Source organism: Hoplias malabaricus, chromosome 7, assembly GCF_029633855.1.
Source record: "Hoplias malabaricus isolate fHopMal1 chromosome 7, fHopMal1.hap1, whole genome shotgun sequence".
NCBI classification, from domain to species: Eukaryota; Metazoa; Chordata; class Actinopteri; order Characiformes; family Erythrinidae; genus Hoplias; species Hoplias malabaricus.
Genome location: NC_089806.1, coordinates 13,986,715 through 14,005,805, shown reverse-complemented (window position 1 = coordinate 14,005,805; position 19,091 = coordinate 13,986,715). Strand labels below are relative to the sequence as shown.

General features: G+C 39.7%; 1 protein-coding gene across 1 annotated transcript; it reads right to left on the bottom strand.

The window, feature by feature from the left end:
• Positions 1–4,699: 4,699 nt before the first annotated feature.
• Positions 4,700–18,260, bottom strand: LOC136702375 (uncharacterized). Its single transcript, XM_066677410.1, has 15 exons — positions 18,192–18,260; positions 17,437–18,086; positions 16,232–16,327; positions 12,323–12,556; positions 12,072–12,231; positions 11,840–11,983; positions 11,547–11,645; positions 11,175–11,285; positions 10,971–11,069; positions 10,386–10,505; positions 9,827–9,919; positions 9,520–9,621; positions 8,096–8,182; positions 7,869–7,976; positions 4,700–5,653 (listed from the first exon to the last, which is right to left on the bottom strand). The coding sequence occupies exons 2-15, from the start codon at positions 18,010–18,012 to the stop codon at positions 5,577–5,579; spliced, it is 2,106 nt and encodes a 701-aa protein (XP_066533507.1). The 5' UTR covers positions 18,013–18,086; positions 18,192–18,260; the 3' UTR covers positions 4,700–5,576.
• Positions 18,261–19,091: the final 831 nt, after the last annotated feature.

Sequence of the window (19,091 nt, the reverse complement as noted above, 5' to 3'; positions counted from 1 at the left end):
TTTGTTTTTCCACACAAGGTAAATTAATTAATTAATTCATTATCTGTAACCCTTATCCAGTTCAGGGTCGCGGTGGGTCCAGAGCCTACCTGGAATCATTGGGAGCAAGGCGGGAATACACCCTGGAGGGGGCGCCAGTCCTTCACAGGGCAACACAGACACACACACACACACCTATGGACACTTTTGAGTCACCAATCTACCTACCAACGTGTGTTTTTGGACTGTGGGAGGAAACAGGAGCACCCGGAGGAAACCCACACGGACACAGGGAGAACACACCCGGAATGGAACTTGATCCCACAACCTCCAGGTCCTGTAGCTGCGTGACTGCATCACTACCTGCTGCGCCACTGTGACTCATATTTTGGTGAATCTGATGGTTGTTATTGTTGACATATAAAATATATATTATGGCCCCAAACTAATAATATCTATACACACAAGTGGGCACGTGGTGTGGGTTAAAGATGAGTTGTTTCACAGTAACAAATTACCTCTCATGTTCTATTGCAAACACGTTCCACTTCAAGAACTGCAACATTCCAGGATGTATACACAGGAAAATATACAGTCATTTTTTCACCATCAAGAGCTACAGGGAAAAAGGAAGATTTCGTTGAGAATAATAAACATATTCAAATGTAGTGTGATTAAAGAACTGGGAACCTCATTTACAATTATAGAATAGTAAATAATCAAACATTCTTACCTTTGACCACACCAGTACTCTTGTGGGAGACACCTTCCCAGGTGTATTTTGAAGTAGAATCAGAAGCTTTCACCCTGACCTGGTCCCCAATCCCTAAACATCCTGTAACAGAAAAGAACCGAGTATTGGGGGAACTAATATTTATATAATTGTATAATTGTACAGAATTAACTAAAAAATGTTAATGTAACTATATTTAGCAACAAAATCTGGATTAATATTTGGCAATTTATGTATGAATGTGTTGATAACTTGCCACTATCAAAGTGACCAAGTTCATGGTATTACACACCTGCCTACTGTTAATATACCCTAACTGAGAATTGATTCTACATCCTTTGACCAACCTTTTAAAACATGCATGTTTAGGATAGAATATAACATCTCTCATTTATAAATGAGGATAACATTGTACTTTAACATTGTACTCTTTAGCATGTTGGGTCTTGGTAGCCACAACCTGCTCATTACTCAGATGAGGACAGTGGTAGATTATTGCTCACCAGCATTCCACAAAGTAATCCACAGTCATTTCTGCTTCTATAACTGATCCATCTGGTTTTTCATGGTGTCATAGCTGGCCTGGATTTTTTTGTTTTTTCTTTTTCACTTTTCAGATCAACATTGCCAGTCTGTAACTGATCCCTCTCAATAATCAGGTTGTTGTATTTAATCTGAAACTGGCCTATCTGTGTAATAAACATCACTATGACGGCACTCAACAGGATAACACAAAACCAGCCCAGACTTATTGCAGTCGCTCTGTAGCATCTGCTCTGCGCAGATTGGATTATTGAAACTAGAAAGAAATTCATAATTTTAAAGATTTCCAAATGTATCCATTATTCACTATGTAAACTGAGCATTAACAGGTTTACACCACATAATTCACAGATAGTTCCTCATTTGTATTATTCTAGCATTAACTGTGAGGTACAAACATGTGTTTAAAAACTTCAGTAGCACTGCTGTGTCTGATACACTTTCACCAGCACAACACACATTAACACACCTCCGCCAAATTAGTGTCACTGCAGCGCTGAGAATAATCTACCACCAAAGTCATATTTGCTCTGTGGTGGGTCTTGACCACTGAAGAACATGTGAAATCAGCAAACAAAGCATGAAGAGCAACAGAGATGCTGATGACATTTAATTATACAGTATATCAGCACTAAAACCTTTGCCACTCTGCCACTAACTGCTCTGTTGTGTTGGCTACATGATTTCCAACAATGGTTGAGCACAAACTTCTTAAAACTAAATCCTGCTAAGACCTTCCTACAGGCCCCAAACACATCATCTCACAGTTAACTGGTTTTACTCATTTACATTTACAGCATTTAGCAGTCGCTCTTATCCAGAGCGACTCACAAAGTGTTTAGTGTTCAGACAGAACACTAGTAGTCAGTACAAATAGGTTAGAGAACAGACACTTGTCAGAACAAGGGCTAGTGCTGATACTAGAACAAAACATAGTAAGTGCAATACACAATACAATCTAGTCAGTGCTCAAACCTAGAAGGAAAAACCAGTCAGTGCTCATACCTAAAATGAAATGAGTTAAGTACAGTATGAGTGCAAAAACAATCTGTTACAGTGAGCACTTAGTTGGTTAGTGCTCACCTAAGTGGGTCACAAAGAGATGGGTCCTGTGTCTGCGTTTGAAAACCATAAAAGAGCCTGCTGTTCAGACAGCCAGTGGATGTTCAACCATCTGAGCACCAGGACTGAGAAGAGTCTTGACACTAGTCATTTCTTTTTTTCTCTTTGCTCCGTGATAAAACAATAAAGGACTGATATATTACATGTTATTCTACGTGCTTTTAAAGTATTCTGAATATCAATTCACAATTTAATTTATGAATTATATAATGTTATATTAAATGTTAAATGTTAAAGAGAACTGACAGTTGGATCTTGGAAGCCTGGAGGATAGAGGACATGAAAGGTTAATTGCAGATGAGAGAAAGGACAGGAAATTATCTGTGGCAAATCCCAGTCGGAATCCACAAGCACACTGACTCTTGATAGGGACGGCACCTCTCTATACGTGTCAAGTGGTTAGATAGGCCACCCCCAGCAATTCACACCTGAAACTAGTAATTTCATTTAACTTTAGGTGAGACAGGACAAACTCTAAGTCAAAGTAAATACACATCTTACTAGCAGAGAGAGAAATCCCAGTCAGAATCCACAAGCACACACACACTCTCAGTCTTGATGGTGTGTATGTTTCTCACTCATTTCTTGTTTGCAACCTCTCTGTACTGGTTCTGCTGTCCTGCCTCTTGCCTTTATTGTCATTATGCCATTTGTTTGAGGGTTTTTTCCTATTTACTCTATGGAAAGTGTCCTTGAGTTTGAGACATGTACTATAAAAATGTAACGTATTATTATTATTATTTCTGCTGTCATTTTTATCTGTATATTAGTAAAAAATAAATAAATACAACGGAACAAAAGCCCAGTTTATATATTTTTATTAGCAGAAAAATAATTTTCTTTTTTCTAACCAGGCTTAGCTATTTTCAGATTTAACACAGCTCTTTGGAAAAATAGCAGGAATAATGTACAGAATTAGGTCAATCAGTCTGTGTGTGTGTGTGTGTGTGTTTGTGTGTGTGTATCCTGTAACTGGCTTCACAGATTCTTTGATGTACTTTGTCCTGAACTCTTTATTCACATACATATTGTCATGCAAATGATCACACTTATCAGAATAAACTTTCCTGTCTGGGGTATTTCCTGAATTTGCATAAACATTCTCCATTTTGTGTTCCTCAGCTGTCTTAGTCGTACAGAAAAGTATGAATCAGCTTAAATAAACATAGCACAAAAAGGAAATTTGTGTTTGGTAAACTATTTTTTTGTTGTAACAATGCTTCTTTGCAATAAAGTTTATAAAGTTGGAAAGCCTGTTAATTTCCCTTTTAAATGGTACCACATTTGTAAGAAACATGCATTTGTGGGATGAGCAGTAGCGCTGCACAATCCTCTCTGCCAATGCCGAACAGCTTATTTTGTGTGATGGTGTGGGGCGGAATCTCCCTCACTGGAAAAATGAGGCTTGTCATCATTGGAGGTGATCTCAATGCAGAGAGATATCGAGATGAAATTCTGCAACCAGTGGCAATCCCTAATCTCCACTGTCTGGGACCGAACTCTATCCTCCAAGATGACAACGCTCGCCCCCACGGCGGGGTTTATCAGAGACTACGTCCAGAATTTGGGAGTTGAGATGATGGAATGGCCTTCCAGCGTCCTGACCTCGACCCCATTGTACACTTGCGGGATCAGCTTGGGCGTGCTGTTCGTGCCAGCGTGACCAACACAACAACCACTTTAGCTGACTCGCAACAAATGCTGGTTGAAGAATGGGATGCCATCCCACAGCAGTGTGTGACCAGGCTGGTGACCAGCATGAGGAGGAGGTAGGTTGTTGTGGCTGTTTATGGTTCTTCTACACGCTACTGAGGCTCCTGTTTGTTAAATTAATAAATTGTAAAATTGCCAATGTCTTGTCTTTTCAAACTTCAGTCATCCAATCCACCACACACCAAATGAGTCAATGGTAGAAAATGCTGTTTGGCATTGGCAGAGAGGATTTGGCAAATTTTTCATGAGTTCAACCCACAATCCCAAACCCTCATCCCACAAATGCATGTTCCTTACAAATGTGGCACAATTTAAAAGGGAAATTAACAGGTTTTTCAACGGTAAAAGATTCATTGCCAATGAGCATTGTTACAACAAACAAATAATCTACCAAGCACACATTTCCTTACTTTTTGTGCTATGTTTAGATGTACCCATATTAAATGATCTAACCCAGAGGACACAATTTTTTTCTAGCCTTTTTCTTACCACTTAGATCCTCTTGCAACATGCTTGATTTCACAAGAGAAAAAGAGAAACTGCAAAGAGGCTTTAAGATAAATGTCTCTACATTTATTCTGCAAACCATACAGAATATGAACATCTGCTAGTCATTCATGCGTTGCTGTTATCCAATTCAGGGTCCAGAGCCTTCCCGGAATCACTGAGCGCAAGGCAGGAACACACCCTGGGCGGCCAATCCTTCACAGGGTGACACACACTGACACATTGATTTACAGTATGCGTGTGTGTGTGTGTATGTAATTATTATTATTTAACATTATGTCTCTCGTGTTCTGCCCTTTCTTAATATTAGAGGTTTAGTAAAGTTGGTTAAATTGCAACGAAATGAAGATATCTGATGTCTAATGTCTAAAACTATTAAAAAAGCTTTTTTCAGTGTCCTGTGTGTCCAACAAAGTAGGGGCTTTGATAAGCCACAGAAGAGAGGTTGAAAATAAACATTTATATGATTGTAAATTACCCCTATTCTGAAAGCCTTTTCACAAAAAACGTTTTTTTCAGCATTTGACATGTTGACTTTGTACTATTTTCAATAAAATATAGTTTAAATGATTTGCGCATTATTGCGTTCTGTTTTATTTATATTTTGCCAGACACCTCAACTTTTTCAGAAATAGTTGTTGTACATATATTTCTGTGGTTGTTTTCTTGTTCTTTTAGCTCAATTCAGAAACTGAAACACAATCTAAAAAAATTTCAAAAACCTCTTGCACAGTAGTCATTGTACAAAATATTTGTTGTATGTAATAAGTGAAGAATAACATAGCCTTTTCATACATATTCTAGCAATCATACCTGAATAAAATAGATTAACATCATTAAACAACGGAATACATGAAAGCTTTTATTACAAATACTACACAGAATAACCTGAATTCACCTGTCCTAATCTACTTGTATTTATTTTCATAGTGACAATATGTGCCAAAGACTGGAGTGATCTTCCATTTTCTTGTATTTTCTATGAAGCCAGTTCCATTTCTGATGGATCCCCATTCCAGTCAGACTGTTCAGGAAAGTCCACCACCAGTTTAAGTGCTAAACAGAAACATAAGAAATAAGAAAATAAACGACTCTTAAAGAAACACAATATGCTCCATTTTATAAATGCTTTTAAACATTTGACACTACTACAATACTAACACAATACTATATGACAAAAATAAAATGTTATTAAATAGCTGAACATTATGGTTTGAAAGAAACTTGAAAAAATATATATTTTTTAATTGATGGCACATATTTTCCAGATCAAGCAGGGCATGTATTATGGACCATTCATAAAACGCAAATTAAAAGCACAGGTCTAAAATTGCAAATAAGGTTTTCGTTAATTGTGCTTATAGGACTTAATGAGCTGTTGGACCTGGCTAACTGAAATAAATTGGCCCCAAAAAGAGCTGTCAATTGGAAAAAAATGAAAAATATAATAAAAGTCCTTCAAGAAGGAAATTCAAAATGAAGTTTGGCAAAAATGTTGGTGAAAAAAAGTGGTATCATACATTTAGTGAAAATATAAACAAAATGGGAGAGTTATAGATCAAGAAAGACAAACATTTCAGAGGAGATAACACAATATATTATGCCTTGAAAACAAAAAAACAATCAAAATGAAAACTAATGAAACAAGCAGAAGTTGTATGTCACAAAGTGCATGTGCAGTGCCAAAGTGCCTGTACTTTACTTAAGGTATTTATGTCACTTATTTTTTACTTTTTACTTTTAATCACTATATTTCAAAAGAGAAATATGTACTTTTATTCACTATGTTTTCCAAACAGGATTGCTATTCTATTTTCATTATCTATTTATTTATTATATCTATTTATTTTGTATTAATCAGGCTGTTCTATACACACCCCTAAAGAAGCACAATTCAGAATTCATACTTGATGTAAAACAGAGGAGATTCGGGGTAGGAACATGTGATTGGTTAATTTCATGCCTTACAAGACCTAGCAGTAAGCTTGCAGGGAAAAGAAAAACAGAAAACCAGATATAACCTGGACATGGGCAACGGTTAATGCCAGCGCTGACAAAATCCTGCATCCATGGCCCTAAAAGATTTTTGAACGATCTTGCTGGGTCAACAAACACATCTTGGTGAATGTGGTGTCTTTCATGTCAAGCAGGAGCTTGTTGCCTTTAAGACTGGGTGTGGAATTTTTATTTTTATTTTTATTTTTTTAAGATCCTGTTTAAAAATAAAATTAGACCATTTTACTTTTTACTAACTACATTTGGAATCATGTATTTTTATATGTCTATATGAGTAAAAATTATAAGTCATGCTTCAGCTTTCACTTCAGTATTTTTTGACTAGTTCACTAGTATTTTTGTGTAAGGGGCCTGTGTACAGCCTTCTCTCAAAGCAAGAGTAGAAGTGTATGAAATGGATTAACATATAGAAATAAATTCTGTGCATTTTCTTCAAAGTGAACTTCATCTTCTAAGTTCAGTGATTCCATATATTATGCCAGAGGTTGTATGAGTCAGGTTCTTGGACAACAGTGGACATATTCTAGGGATTCTTTTTGCCTGTTGATGGGGACACTACAATAAGCTGTGTAATAAGCACAGAAAGCTGTGTAATGCAGCACTAGATGTTATCCCTGTCCGAACACATGTGAAACACTAGAATACAAAATGCAGCTGGAAATTAATCTTATCTTAAATTGATATGCCTAGGAAAATATCAGGATATAAATCAGCATTAAAAGCATTAAGAAAGAAGAGTTATCTTCTATCTATCTATCTATCTATCTATCTATCTATAAATTTATTCAGCAATTAGTTTTGTAAATTGTTTACTTACACAGAGTAATACTTGATGTGAACTGTTTGTTAAAACAAATTGACTTTCATTCATTCATTATCTGTAAATGCTTATCCAGTTCAGGGTCGCGGTGGGTCCGGAGCCAATCCAGAATCACTGGGCGCAAGGCGGCAACACACCCTGGAGGGGGTGCCAGTTCTTTGCAGTGTGACGAACATTCAAACACACACTCACACATATGGACACTTTTGAGCTGCCAATCCACCTACCAATGTGTTTTTCTGGAGCATGGGAGGAAATGGAGCACCCGGAAGAAACCCATACAGACACGAGGACAACACACCAAACTCCTCACAGACAGTCACCTGCTGCAACCAACAATGCCAGCACCCTGGAGTTGTGTGACTGCAACACAACCTGCTGTGCCAGGCTGTTCCACAAATTAACATATCAAATATAATTTAAAATAAAACTTGCCTTTGATGGTTCCCACACTCTTTTGACTGATGGATCCCCAGTTATATTTTGGAGTTCCAACTGAGGATTTTACTTGTACTTTATCTCCGAGTTTGAACTTACAGTACTCTGTAAAAGATGAAAATTAAATTAAGTTGTATAAACACTAGAGAGCAGTATAAAATACAAACTGCCAACCAATCTCAAACAAATCCCAACTAAACTCAGACACCATAGGAAAGTCTTACCCGAGTCCACCAGCTCCATTTCAGAACTTATGCCCTTCCAAGATTTATGTTCAGGAAAATCAACAGTCACAATATCACCATTAAGAGCTGCAGAGAGAAATAAAACTCATTATTTTATTTACTATATAATTATAACACAAAAATAGTGCATACATCTAAGAGATGAATTAGAACAATATGCTAGCTATAGTTATGACCGGTAGCCGAAATACAGCTCACAGCAGCTGTGTCCGAAACTGAACCCTATTCACTAAACAGTGCACTATTTTTGGGTTCGCCATTCAGTAGTATCATAGTAAATAGTAAATAGTAAATCATTTCGGACACAGCGAGTCTTTCATGGGGCCAAGTGGCACAGTAAATTCACCAGTGTTAAATCAACACTTTTAGGGTTAAATTAACACTGTTAGTGTAATAATTTAACACTCCCAGTGTTAAGGTAACAGATTGAAGCCACAGTGAAACAAACATAAAAACAAAAAACAAACAAAATGGAGAAAATGTCTCAGCCTTAATGTGACCAAAAAAAACATAATCTAACTAATAATGACAACAAAGCATGTTCAGATGAGTGTTTAGAAAGTCTGTTTGTGACATGTTGTGGTGTTTGTTTTTAGCTGCGGTATAATACAGAATCAGCCCCAGTAAGAAGAGGCTGGTCATATGAAAGCAGCAGACGGTATAGTAGGGCTGCTAGATTTTTTAAAGCTCTCATTGCCACTTCTGGACTGAGAATAGTCGTCCAACCAAAAATATCCAGCCCACAACATCCTATGTCTGCTGATGAACAACTAGAGGATGATCAACACAAACTGCGGCAACAGATGAACTACTGTCTCTGACTTTACATCTACAAGGTGTACCAACGAAGTAGGTGTATCAACTTGTGTCTTGCAATACATCAACAGAATCCAGAAGAGGAAGGACAGTTTGGAATTTGATAAAGCAGCTTTTACAAACTTGGATTTAAATCAATACTTCATTTGTATGTAAAGCATTATTTATTGTTTTAATATTTATAAGAATTATCATATTATTTAAAAATATATATCTCTAAATATATTTTCAAATCTTTTTAATAATATTCATTTTATATGCCGTACTAGCAGTTGTATTATTAAATACCCGTTATTTAAGTAAACAAATATTTTTATTATTTTAGTTTTTATGACAAATAATGTGGAGTCATTAAGACATATGTTTATCAAACGTATTATTTAATGTGGGAAATTAAAGTAATAATCACATTTAATATATATCACAGATCACAGATATCCCCCAGAAAGCTTATTTCCTGTGTTTACCCCAGCAGGATTTGTTAGTTGAGCTATATCTTCTACAGTTGTTAGACACTGAGTATAGTTATTACATGATTACTTCACAAAGATGATACATATAGGCAACCAAAAAATAAACACTCATACCTTTAACCACACCAACACTCTTATGAGAGACACTTCCCCATCCACGTTTAGGAGAACTGATAGACCCTTTCACCCGGACATGGTCTCCAATACTGAAGTTCCCTAAAACATGGTTAAACAGCTAATTTGTTTATTAAGGTGCTATATCAAGTTGTTAAAATGTATTAATCAAAATCTTTTAACAGCTTATTAATTTTATATTTTGGGAGTTGAAAAAGACACCTGGGATTTTTTTTCAAGTACGTTTAAATGTTAAATAATAATAATAATAATAATAATAATAATAATAATAATAATAATAATGTACCTTTTTTGACTGAAATCAGCTCCATTTCTGGGACAATTCCCTTCCATCCTTTACATTCGGGGAAGTCCACAGTCACAGTGCCTTCCTTAATATCTTAAAAGAGAAGAGAATTATTGGCCACATATTATCCAATACAAGGCCTGTAATTTCAGGTTCAATAAGCATAGTATGTGTAAAACAGCCTGCTAATATAGATGAGCTGCTAATTTAAAATCACTTTTCATGTTGAAAATTAAATTGCTAACTGGACATGTTTAAATGTAACAATGATCAGTTTTGGTGAGTATCTCAGTGGTCTATTTTAATCCTCACTCACTGTTATTTGCTGTGCTGTGTTTTTGAACAAGTTGTTTGTGTTAGGATTCTATGCTGATTAATTCTAGGATGGCTTTGATGCTGAATATATGCTCCACTATACACTTTACTTTCTTAGCATCTTTTTTCTGTCACTTAACATGCGTAACATTTATAAAACATTGAGACAATGAGGCAGTACACTCACAGTTGTCAAAATCATACCACTCCACTACTTATGAATATGAAATCATTAGATTTTTACCTGTAACTACACCAACACTTTTGTGAGTAACACCTCCCCATTGGTGTTTAGGTGTCACAACAGTGGATTTGACTCTCACTGAGTCTCCTATTTGAAAATCATAGTTGGCACTCAAGGAACCTTTGATAAGATGAAAATAAAATGTCAAATTTAAATATGACGCTAGGAAACAGCAGAATGTTACTTAGTTACAAAATATACTACACTGCCAAAATGATTACTTGACAAATTAGCTGTTAAGTACATTACCTGATTCCTGTTTCTAGATTTTTTTAAACATTAAATAATTATCTATTGTAGTCTAATTCTCTTGCCAATTTTGCTCATTTTAAGAAGTACCGCAGATAACGTCTCTCAATTCCAAAATTATGTCAAATGATCTGCAAAAATTTACCTTCACTAAATAAAATGACCAAAAAGCAATTAAAATATATAACTATGTGAATTCACCTTAGCACTTCTCAAAATGAGAATTATTAATAGAAAAACAAGATTTAAAGTTATTTAACTTTCAAAGAAATAATTTTTTAGCATGTACAGATATGGACTCCTTTTGTCCAGGCATATTTTAGTAGCTTTTCTAACCTGAGACTTCATCAGCAGACACCACTTCCATTTCGGGGACTATGCCCTTCCACTCGGAATGTTCAGCAAAATCCACAGTCATGTTATCTCCATCAATAGCTGTCCAATGAAAGGGGGTAATTAATGCAAATACCTACATTTTCTGCCAAATGACAAGGGTGAATATTATTAGAGTATATATAATATTTCAAAAACAGGCCTTACACTTGACCACACCCACACTCTGGTGAGTAACTCCTCCCCATTTGTGTTTTGGAGTGTCAACAGATGATTTCACTCGCACTCGGTCACCAACCTTAATACTGCAGCTCTGAGCTGAGGATAAATGCATAATCACTGAATGATGCATTTAAAATCAATACTTGTGTATTTATGTGTAGCCTGTTTCAGTATTCTGTACTTTTGTCAGTATTTGTTTCATCATCTATACAATGTCATTCATTTTGTAAAATATCTTAGGAACTGGCATGAGGTGCTTTTCTCTAACACAGACACACAAACTTGGCCTTATATTTTGATGTCATTTAATATTTTCTCATTGAAATGGTTCCAGTTTAGATTTCTGCTCATAAATACCTGGCTTAATGGAATCATTTACTAGTTCCATCTCGGATAAGACACCTTTCCAGTTTTTATGCCCAGGAAAGCTCACAATTAAGGTGTTGCCATGCAGAGCTGTGAACAGAATTAATTTTAAAATGTTGTGAAAAAAACAAATAAACATCAATATAGTTAATAAAAGCACATCAAATCTTTCGTAAGTGTTAACTCTGCAAGTTAAAATAATTTATATCTAAAATTGTCAGGGTCATGTGAGTAATAATTATTAAGGACCCTTGAATAACCCTTGAATAATTTTAAAATTTTACCTTTAACCTCGCCTATGCTTTTGTGTGTAACATGAGAGCCCCAGTTAAATTTTGGGATTTTCACAGTAGATTTCACACAAACTCTGTCCCCAATCTTGATCTGGCCAGGAGATTTCTGAGAGGCCTTTATCGATGAAGATGGAACTAGTAGAAAAAAGTGTAAATACTGGTTCACAACAATCCTTTACTTTTAGAAAAGTTTAAGACATTGTTTGAGGGATTGTTTCCTTACCATTCTCTAAAATTGTGTCTGCTTCCTGTTTGCAGAATTCCTCAAGTTTTTCTTTAAAGTGTGAAACTGTATGACTCACTTGCCCAAAAGAGCTCACCAGCTCCAGTGATTGATTTTGACAATCCTCAACTGCAGGGGGAACAAGAATTTTCTCGAAATTCTGTCAGAACACAAAAAAAATATTACTACCTGTAATATTCCTAATAAGTCACATTGACTCTAATGTTTAAATGACAGACATAGTTTTAGACCTGAAGGAAATAGATGTTATCCTCTGTGTGCAAAATCCTGTCCAGGACATCTCCTTGTTTCCTCAGCATATCAATCTCCATCTCCAACTTTTCACAAAATCCTCCTAGTCGATCCAGGTCAGATTTCTCTTGAGCTCGAATTCTTTCTATTACCTCAGAGTGTCTTTTCTTAATTATGGAGACTGACTCATTAAAGGTTTTCTCTGTGTCCATCACTGCCTTTTGAGCAGCATCCTGTTTCATATCAGACACAGCATTTAGAGAACTCTCTTGTATAAAAGCAATGGAATGGAATTACAAGGTATTTAAAGTATTAACTTATAAGCTTAATTGTTTCTTGTAAATACATTCTGAAACGAGAGCTTACAACAGGGAACAATAAGACCCAGAAAATCATTACATTTTCAAAAAGCTATCTTAAAAACAGAGCAATCAATCTTCAACACTTTGCCAAAATATGCATTTGAGAACAACATTCTTTGGCAAGATTTTTAGCTACATTTGAGTCACAATATTATCATTAATATTATTAAGATTAAGGAGCAATCTCCTCCTTGGATCACCACCTTAACGTGGTGGAGGGGTTTGCGTGCCTGCGTGAGCCTAGGAGCTATGTTGTCGGGGGCAATAGCCCCTGGTAGGGTCTCCCAAGGCAAATTGGTCCTAGGTGATGGGCCAGACAAAGAGTGATCCATAAAGACTCGGATGAACAAGATACAAACATGGACACAGCCTCCCTTGCCCGGAGCAGGGTTACCGGGGCCTCACCCTGGAGCCAGGCTCGGGGGAGGGGCTCCTTGGCGAGCGCCTGGTGGCCGGACTTTCACCCATGGGGTCCGGCCGGGCTTAGCCCGAAGGAGATACATGGGTCCACTCTCCCATGGGCCCACCACCTGTGGGAGAGGTAGTAATCCGGGTCTGGTGCATTGTGGATAGGGTGGCGGTCGGGGTCGGGGGCCCTGGCGTTCTGATCCTCGGTTACTGAAACTGGCTTTTGGAACATGGAACGTAACCTCTCTGGTGGGAAAAGAGCCTGAGTTGGTGCGCGAGGTTGAGAGGTACCGGCTAGATATAGTTGGGCTCACCTCAACACACAGTATGGGCTCTGGAACCAATCTCCTTGAGAGGGGCTGGATGCTCTTTCACTCTGGAGTTGCCCAGGGTGAGAGGCGTAAGGCAGGTGTGGGCTTATTCATAGCCCCCCGGCTTAGCGCCTGTACGTTGGGGTTTACCCCAGTGGACGAGAGGGTAATTTCCCTGCACCTTCGGGTTGGGGAAAGGGCTCTGACTGTTGTTTGTGCTTATGCACCGAACAGCAGTTCGGAGTACCATGCCTTCTTGGGGACCCTAGAGGGAGTGCTGGAGAACACTCATTCTGGGGACTCCATTGTTCTGCTGGGGGACTTCAACGCTCACGTGGGTAATGACAGTGAGACCTGGAGGGGCGTGATTGGGAGGAACGGCCCCGCTGATCTGAACCCGAGTGGTGTTCAGTTATTGGATTTCTGTGCTCGTCACAGTTTGTCCATTACGAACACCATGTTCGAGCATAAGGGTGTCCACAAGTACACCTGGCATCAGGACACCCTAGGCCGCATTTCGATGATCGACTTTATAGTCGTATCATCTGACCTGCGGCCATATGTTCTGGACACTCGGGTGAAGAGAGGTGCTGAGCTGTCAACTGATCACCACCTTGTGGTGAGTTGGATCAGATGGCGGGGGAGGATGCCGGACAGACCTGGCAGGCCCAAACGTGTGCTGAGGGTTTGCTGGGAACGTTTGGCAGAGGAACCTGTCAGAAAGATCTTCAACTCCCACATCCGGCAGAGCTTCGACTGCATCCCGGGGGAGGCTGGTGACATTGAGTCCGAGTGGGCCATGTTCCGGACCTCCAGTGTTGAGGCGGCTGAACGGAGCTGTGGCTGCAAGGTTGTCGTTGCCTGTCGGGGTGGCAATCCCCGCACTCGGTGGTGGACACCCCGGGTGAGGGGGGCTGTCAAGCTGAAGAAAGAGTCCTACCGAACCTGGTTGGCTCAGGGGACTCCGGAGGCAGCCGACAGGTACCGAGGAGCCAAGCGGCTCGCGGCCTCGGCAGTCGCTGACGCAAAAACTCGGGTGTGGGAGGAGTTCGGTGAGAACATGGAAAACGACTTTCGGTCGGCTCCGAGAAGTTTCTGGCAAACCGTCAGGCGACTCAGGAGGGGAAAGCAGTTTTCCACCAACACTGTATATGGTGGGGGTGGGGAACTGTTGACCTCAACTAGGGACGTCACCAGACGGTGGAAGGAATACTTCGAAGATCTTCTCAATCCCACCAGCACGCCTTCCGCAGAGGAAGCAGGGCTTGGGGACCCCGGGGGGGGCTCGTCTATCACTGGGGCTGAAGTGGCCAAGGTGGTAGGGAAACTCCTTGGCGGTAGGGCCCCGGGGGTGGATGAGGTTCACCCCGGGTTCCTCAAGGCTCTGGATGTTGTGGGGCTGTCTTGGTTGACACGTCTTTGCAACATTGCGTGGACATCGGGGGCAGTGCCTCTGGACTGGCAGACTGGGGTGGTGGTTCCCCTTTTTAAAAAGGGGGATCGGAGGGTGTGTTCCAACTATAGGGGGATCACACTCCTCAGCCTCCCCGGTAAGGTCTATGCGGGGGTACTGGAGAAGAGAGTCCGACTGATAGTTGAACCTTGGATCCAGGAGGAACAATGCGGATTCCGCCCCGGTCGTGGAACACAGGACCAGCTCTTTACCCTCGCTAGGATCCTGGAGGGTGCATGGGAGTTTGCTCAACCAGTCTACATGTGTTTTGTGGATCTGGAGAAGGCATTCGACCGTGTCCCTCGGGGTATCCTGTGGGGGGTGCTCAGGGAGTATGGGGTACTGGGCTCTTTGTTACGAGCTATCCAGTCCCTGTACAAACAGAGCAGGAGTCTGGTTCGTATGGCTGGCAGTAAGTCCGACTGGTTTCCAGTCGGAGTTGGACTCCGTCAGGGCTGCCCGTTGTCACCGGTTCTGTTCATAATTTTTATGGACAGAATTTCTCGGCGTAGCCAAGTGGCAGAGGGTGTCCGGTTTGGTGGTCTCAGGATTCCATGTCTGCTTTTTGCAGATGATGTGGTCTTGTTGGCTTCATCGAGCCGGGACCTCCAGCTCTTGCTGGACCAGTTTGCAGCCGAGTGTGAAGCGGTAGGGATGAGCATCAGCACCTCCAAGTCCGAGTCCATGGTACTCAGTCGGAAAAGGGTGGAGTGCTCTCTCCAGGTTGGAAGTGAGATCCTGCCTCAAGTGGAGGAGTTTAAATACCTCGGGGTCTTGTTCACGAGTGAGGGAAAGATGGAGCGGGAGATTGACAGGCGGATCGGTGCAGCGTCAGCAGTAATGCGGGCTCTGTACTGGTCCGTTGTGGTGAAGAGAGAGCTGAGCAGAAAAGCAAAGCTCTCGATTTACCGTTCAATCTACGTCCCAACCCTCACCCCCCATGGTCACGAGCTTTGGGTAGTGACCGAAAGAACGAGATCGTGGGTACAAGCGGCTGAAATGAGTTTTCTCCGCAGGATGTCTGGACTCTCCCTTAGAGACAGGGTTAGGAGCTCGGACATCCGGGAGAGACTCGGAGTGGAGCCGCTGCTCCTCCACGTCGAGAGGAGCCAGTTGAGGTGGTTCGGGCATCTGGTTCGGATGCCTCCTGGACGCCTTCCTGGAGAGGTGTTCCGGGCATGTCCAACGGGGAGGAGGCCCCGGGGCAGACCAAGAACACGATGGAGAGACTATATGTCTCAACTGGCCTGGGAACGCCAGTTTATATATAGATTAGAACGCGAGTTTATATATAGATTAATAGAAATCACTCAAAAAAAGCTGGTGTAAATTTACAAAGCGAATATTTACAGCATATTTAATTTTATTACTTACTACATGAGACTGAATACTCTTTTGCAGCTCAGAAAGTTCCTTCTCTTTTTCTTTGAATTTCTTCTCAAACTTGCTTTTATCAGCCTCCAGTTTGACCTGGGCATAAACCAGACACATTTACACTTGCATTTAATTAGACACACTTTACTTTTCAAATGTAAATATTAGACAAAGACAACACAAGTAAACACAAAATGCAGTTTTTAAATGAATGTTTTTATTATTAAGGGAGAAAAAACATCTAAACCTACATGGCCTTGTGTAAGAAGTGTTTGCCCCCTAAAGCTAATAACCGGTTGGGCAACAACTGCAGTCAAGTATTTGTGGTAACTTTCACTGAGTGTTTCACAGTACTCTGGAGGAATATGGCCCACTCAGTTGTTGTAATTCAGCCACATAGGAGGGTTTTTGAACATGAACCACCTCTTTAAGGAGCTCAATAGGATTCAGGTCATGACTTTGACTGGGCCACTCAAGTTTTCACTTTGTTTGTCTTCAGCCATTCAGAGGTGGACTTGCTGGTGTGTTTTGGATCATTGTCCTGCTGCAGAACGCTGACCTTAACTGAGGCAAGTGAGGCCTGCAGTTCATTGGATGTTGTTGTGGGGTCTTCTGAGTCGTTGCTGCATTCTTGGGGTAATTTTGGTCGGCCGGGCTCTCCTGGGAAGGTTCGCCACTGTTCCACGGTTTCACCATTTGTGGATAATGGCTCTCACTGTGGTTCGCTGGAGTCCCAAAACATTAGAAATGGTTTTATAACCTTTTCCAAACTGATAGATCCCAATTACTTTCTTTCTCATTTGTACCTGAATTTCTTTGGATCGTGGCATGATGTCTAGCTTTTGAGGATCTTTTGGTCTACTTCGCTTTCTTGGGCAGGTCCTATTTAAGTGATTTCGTCACACAGGGCCATATAGGTTTGAATTTTTTTCTCCCTTAATAATAAAAAACCTTCATTCAAAAACAGCCTTTTGTGTTTACTTGTGTTGTCTTTGACTAATATTTAAATTAGTTTGATGATCAAATAAAATCATGAAGAGAACAAACACTTTTTCACACCACTGTATGTCATTCAGTAACCAGTGAACTACTGTCAGTAACAGTAAACATATAAAGCACTTACATAATAGGTGTGTACAATGAAATGGCAATTTAATGTTCATGGACTAAATAATATAGACAAAAGAGTGGATAAATGGCCTTACTTGTTTCTCCTCCCGTTCTTCTGAACACGAAACTGTATCATGACCTTTATGGTCATCCATTAAACACAGTACACAGATGCACTTCTGATCAGTTTTACAGAAAACCTCCAGCAGTTTGTCATGTTTCTGACAAGTTGGCAACACGCAGGGGTTCACCAGTTTGTGTCTTTTAAGAGCAGGAATATCGAAGTGAGGTTGGAGATGTGTTTCACAATAAGAAGCTCGACACTCCAGACATGATTTAACAGCTCTGACCTTGTCTCCAGTACAAAAATCACATTCTACATCTCCAGATTCAGCATAAGTTTGAGCAAGGGTAGTGTTCTGAATCTTTGTGTTCCTCAGCGTCTCCATTATTTCAGCCAGAATTGTGTTTTTGTTCAGAACAGGCCTTGGCTTGAAGTTTTGCCTGCACTGAGGGCAGGTATTCCTCTTCATCTCGTCCTTATCCCAGTAGCTCCTAATACACGACATACAATAACTGTGCCCACAAGGTATAGTCACTGGATCCTTCATTAGTTCTAGACATATTGAGCAGCCGTACTGATCCTGATCTCTGATCATAGCCGTGGCCATTTCAGCAGCACCGAGAAAGTGTTTCGTTTGTTTGTCGAACTTAGGCTTAAGATTTCCTGGTTCTCGCTGTACATCTGTATTGGGGAAAACAAGAGAGTGAAAGTAAAACTAAAATGAAGCTCGGAGCTCTTGCTTAACTTCAATCACACAATATAAATCATGAAAATATTAATACTTACCACATGATCGTATGTGTCTAATGTTCTTTGAGTTCTGACCTTCGGTCTTGGACTAATCTTATCTTATCAGGGTGACATAAGGTCTGACGCAAAACTTCTTTAATACTTTCTCACATTCCTGTTTTCGTTAAGTTTTATTCATATTTCTTTATCATACATTTTCATAGTTTTAATACGTACAAATACATTTACTATAAATTGTAAGTAATGTTAAGAGGCCGGAAATAAAAACTATTACGATTTTGCCCTCCCTATTGGTGATTTAATATCCTTCTATTTTTAACAACTCGTGGACGTGCCATTTTTTTTTTCAGTGTTTCTACATTATGAATTTTATTCGCGAAATGGTTCATACTAAAGAAATACCCAGTAAAAAGGAACGTCCCTGGACGTTCGAAATAGGTCTAAAAGAAGTCTGTCCGTCAAGGACATATTTTAAACGTCAATGGACGTCCAAAATCCATCTTAATAAGTTAGTTAAGTGGTGACCAATCGATAACGTCAGTGGACGTCCAAAACGCGTTTTATACGAGTAATTTATTTCGGGACCAATTAATAACGTCAATGGACGTCCAAAAATACGCCTAATAGTCGTCTTTTCAATGTCTGTGTTTGGACGTCTTTTCAACTTTCATTTTCAACCTTAAGAGAACGTTGATTAGACGGCAGTCATTACGTTTTTTCAACGTTGAATCAACGGCTAATTGTTTACTGGGTATGCAGCAGCATAAATGTTCGCAGTGGTGGTGAAGTATCCGATGCTATCTCACAGAAAACTTTAAAATGTTTATAAACCAACTCATGCCTGATCCTTACAGAGGTATGGGTCAAGTATAAAAATTGTACAAATATACTTTTTGGATTTACCCCTACTTTGTCACGATCAATATTACAAATATT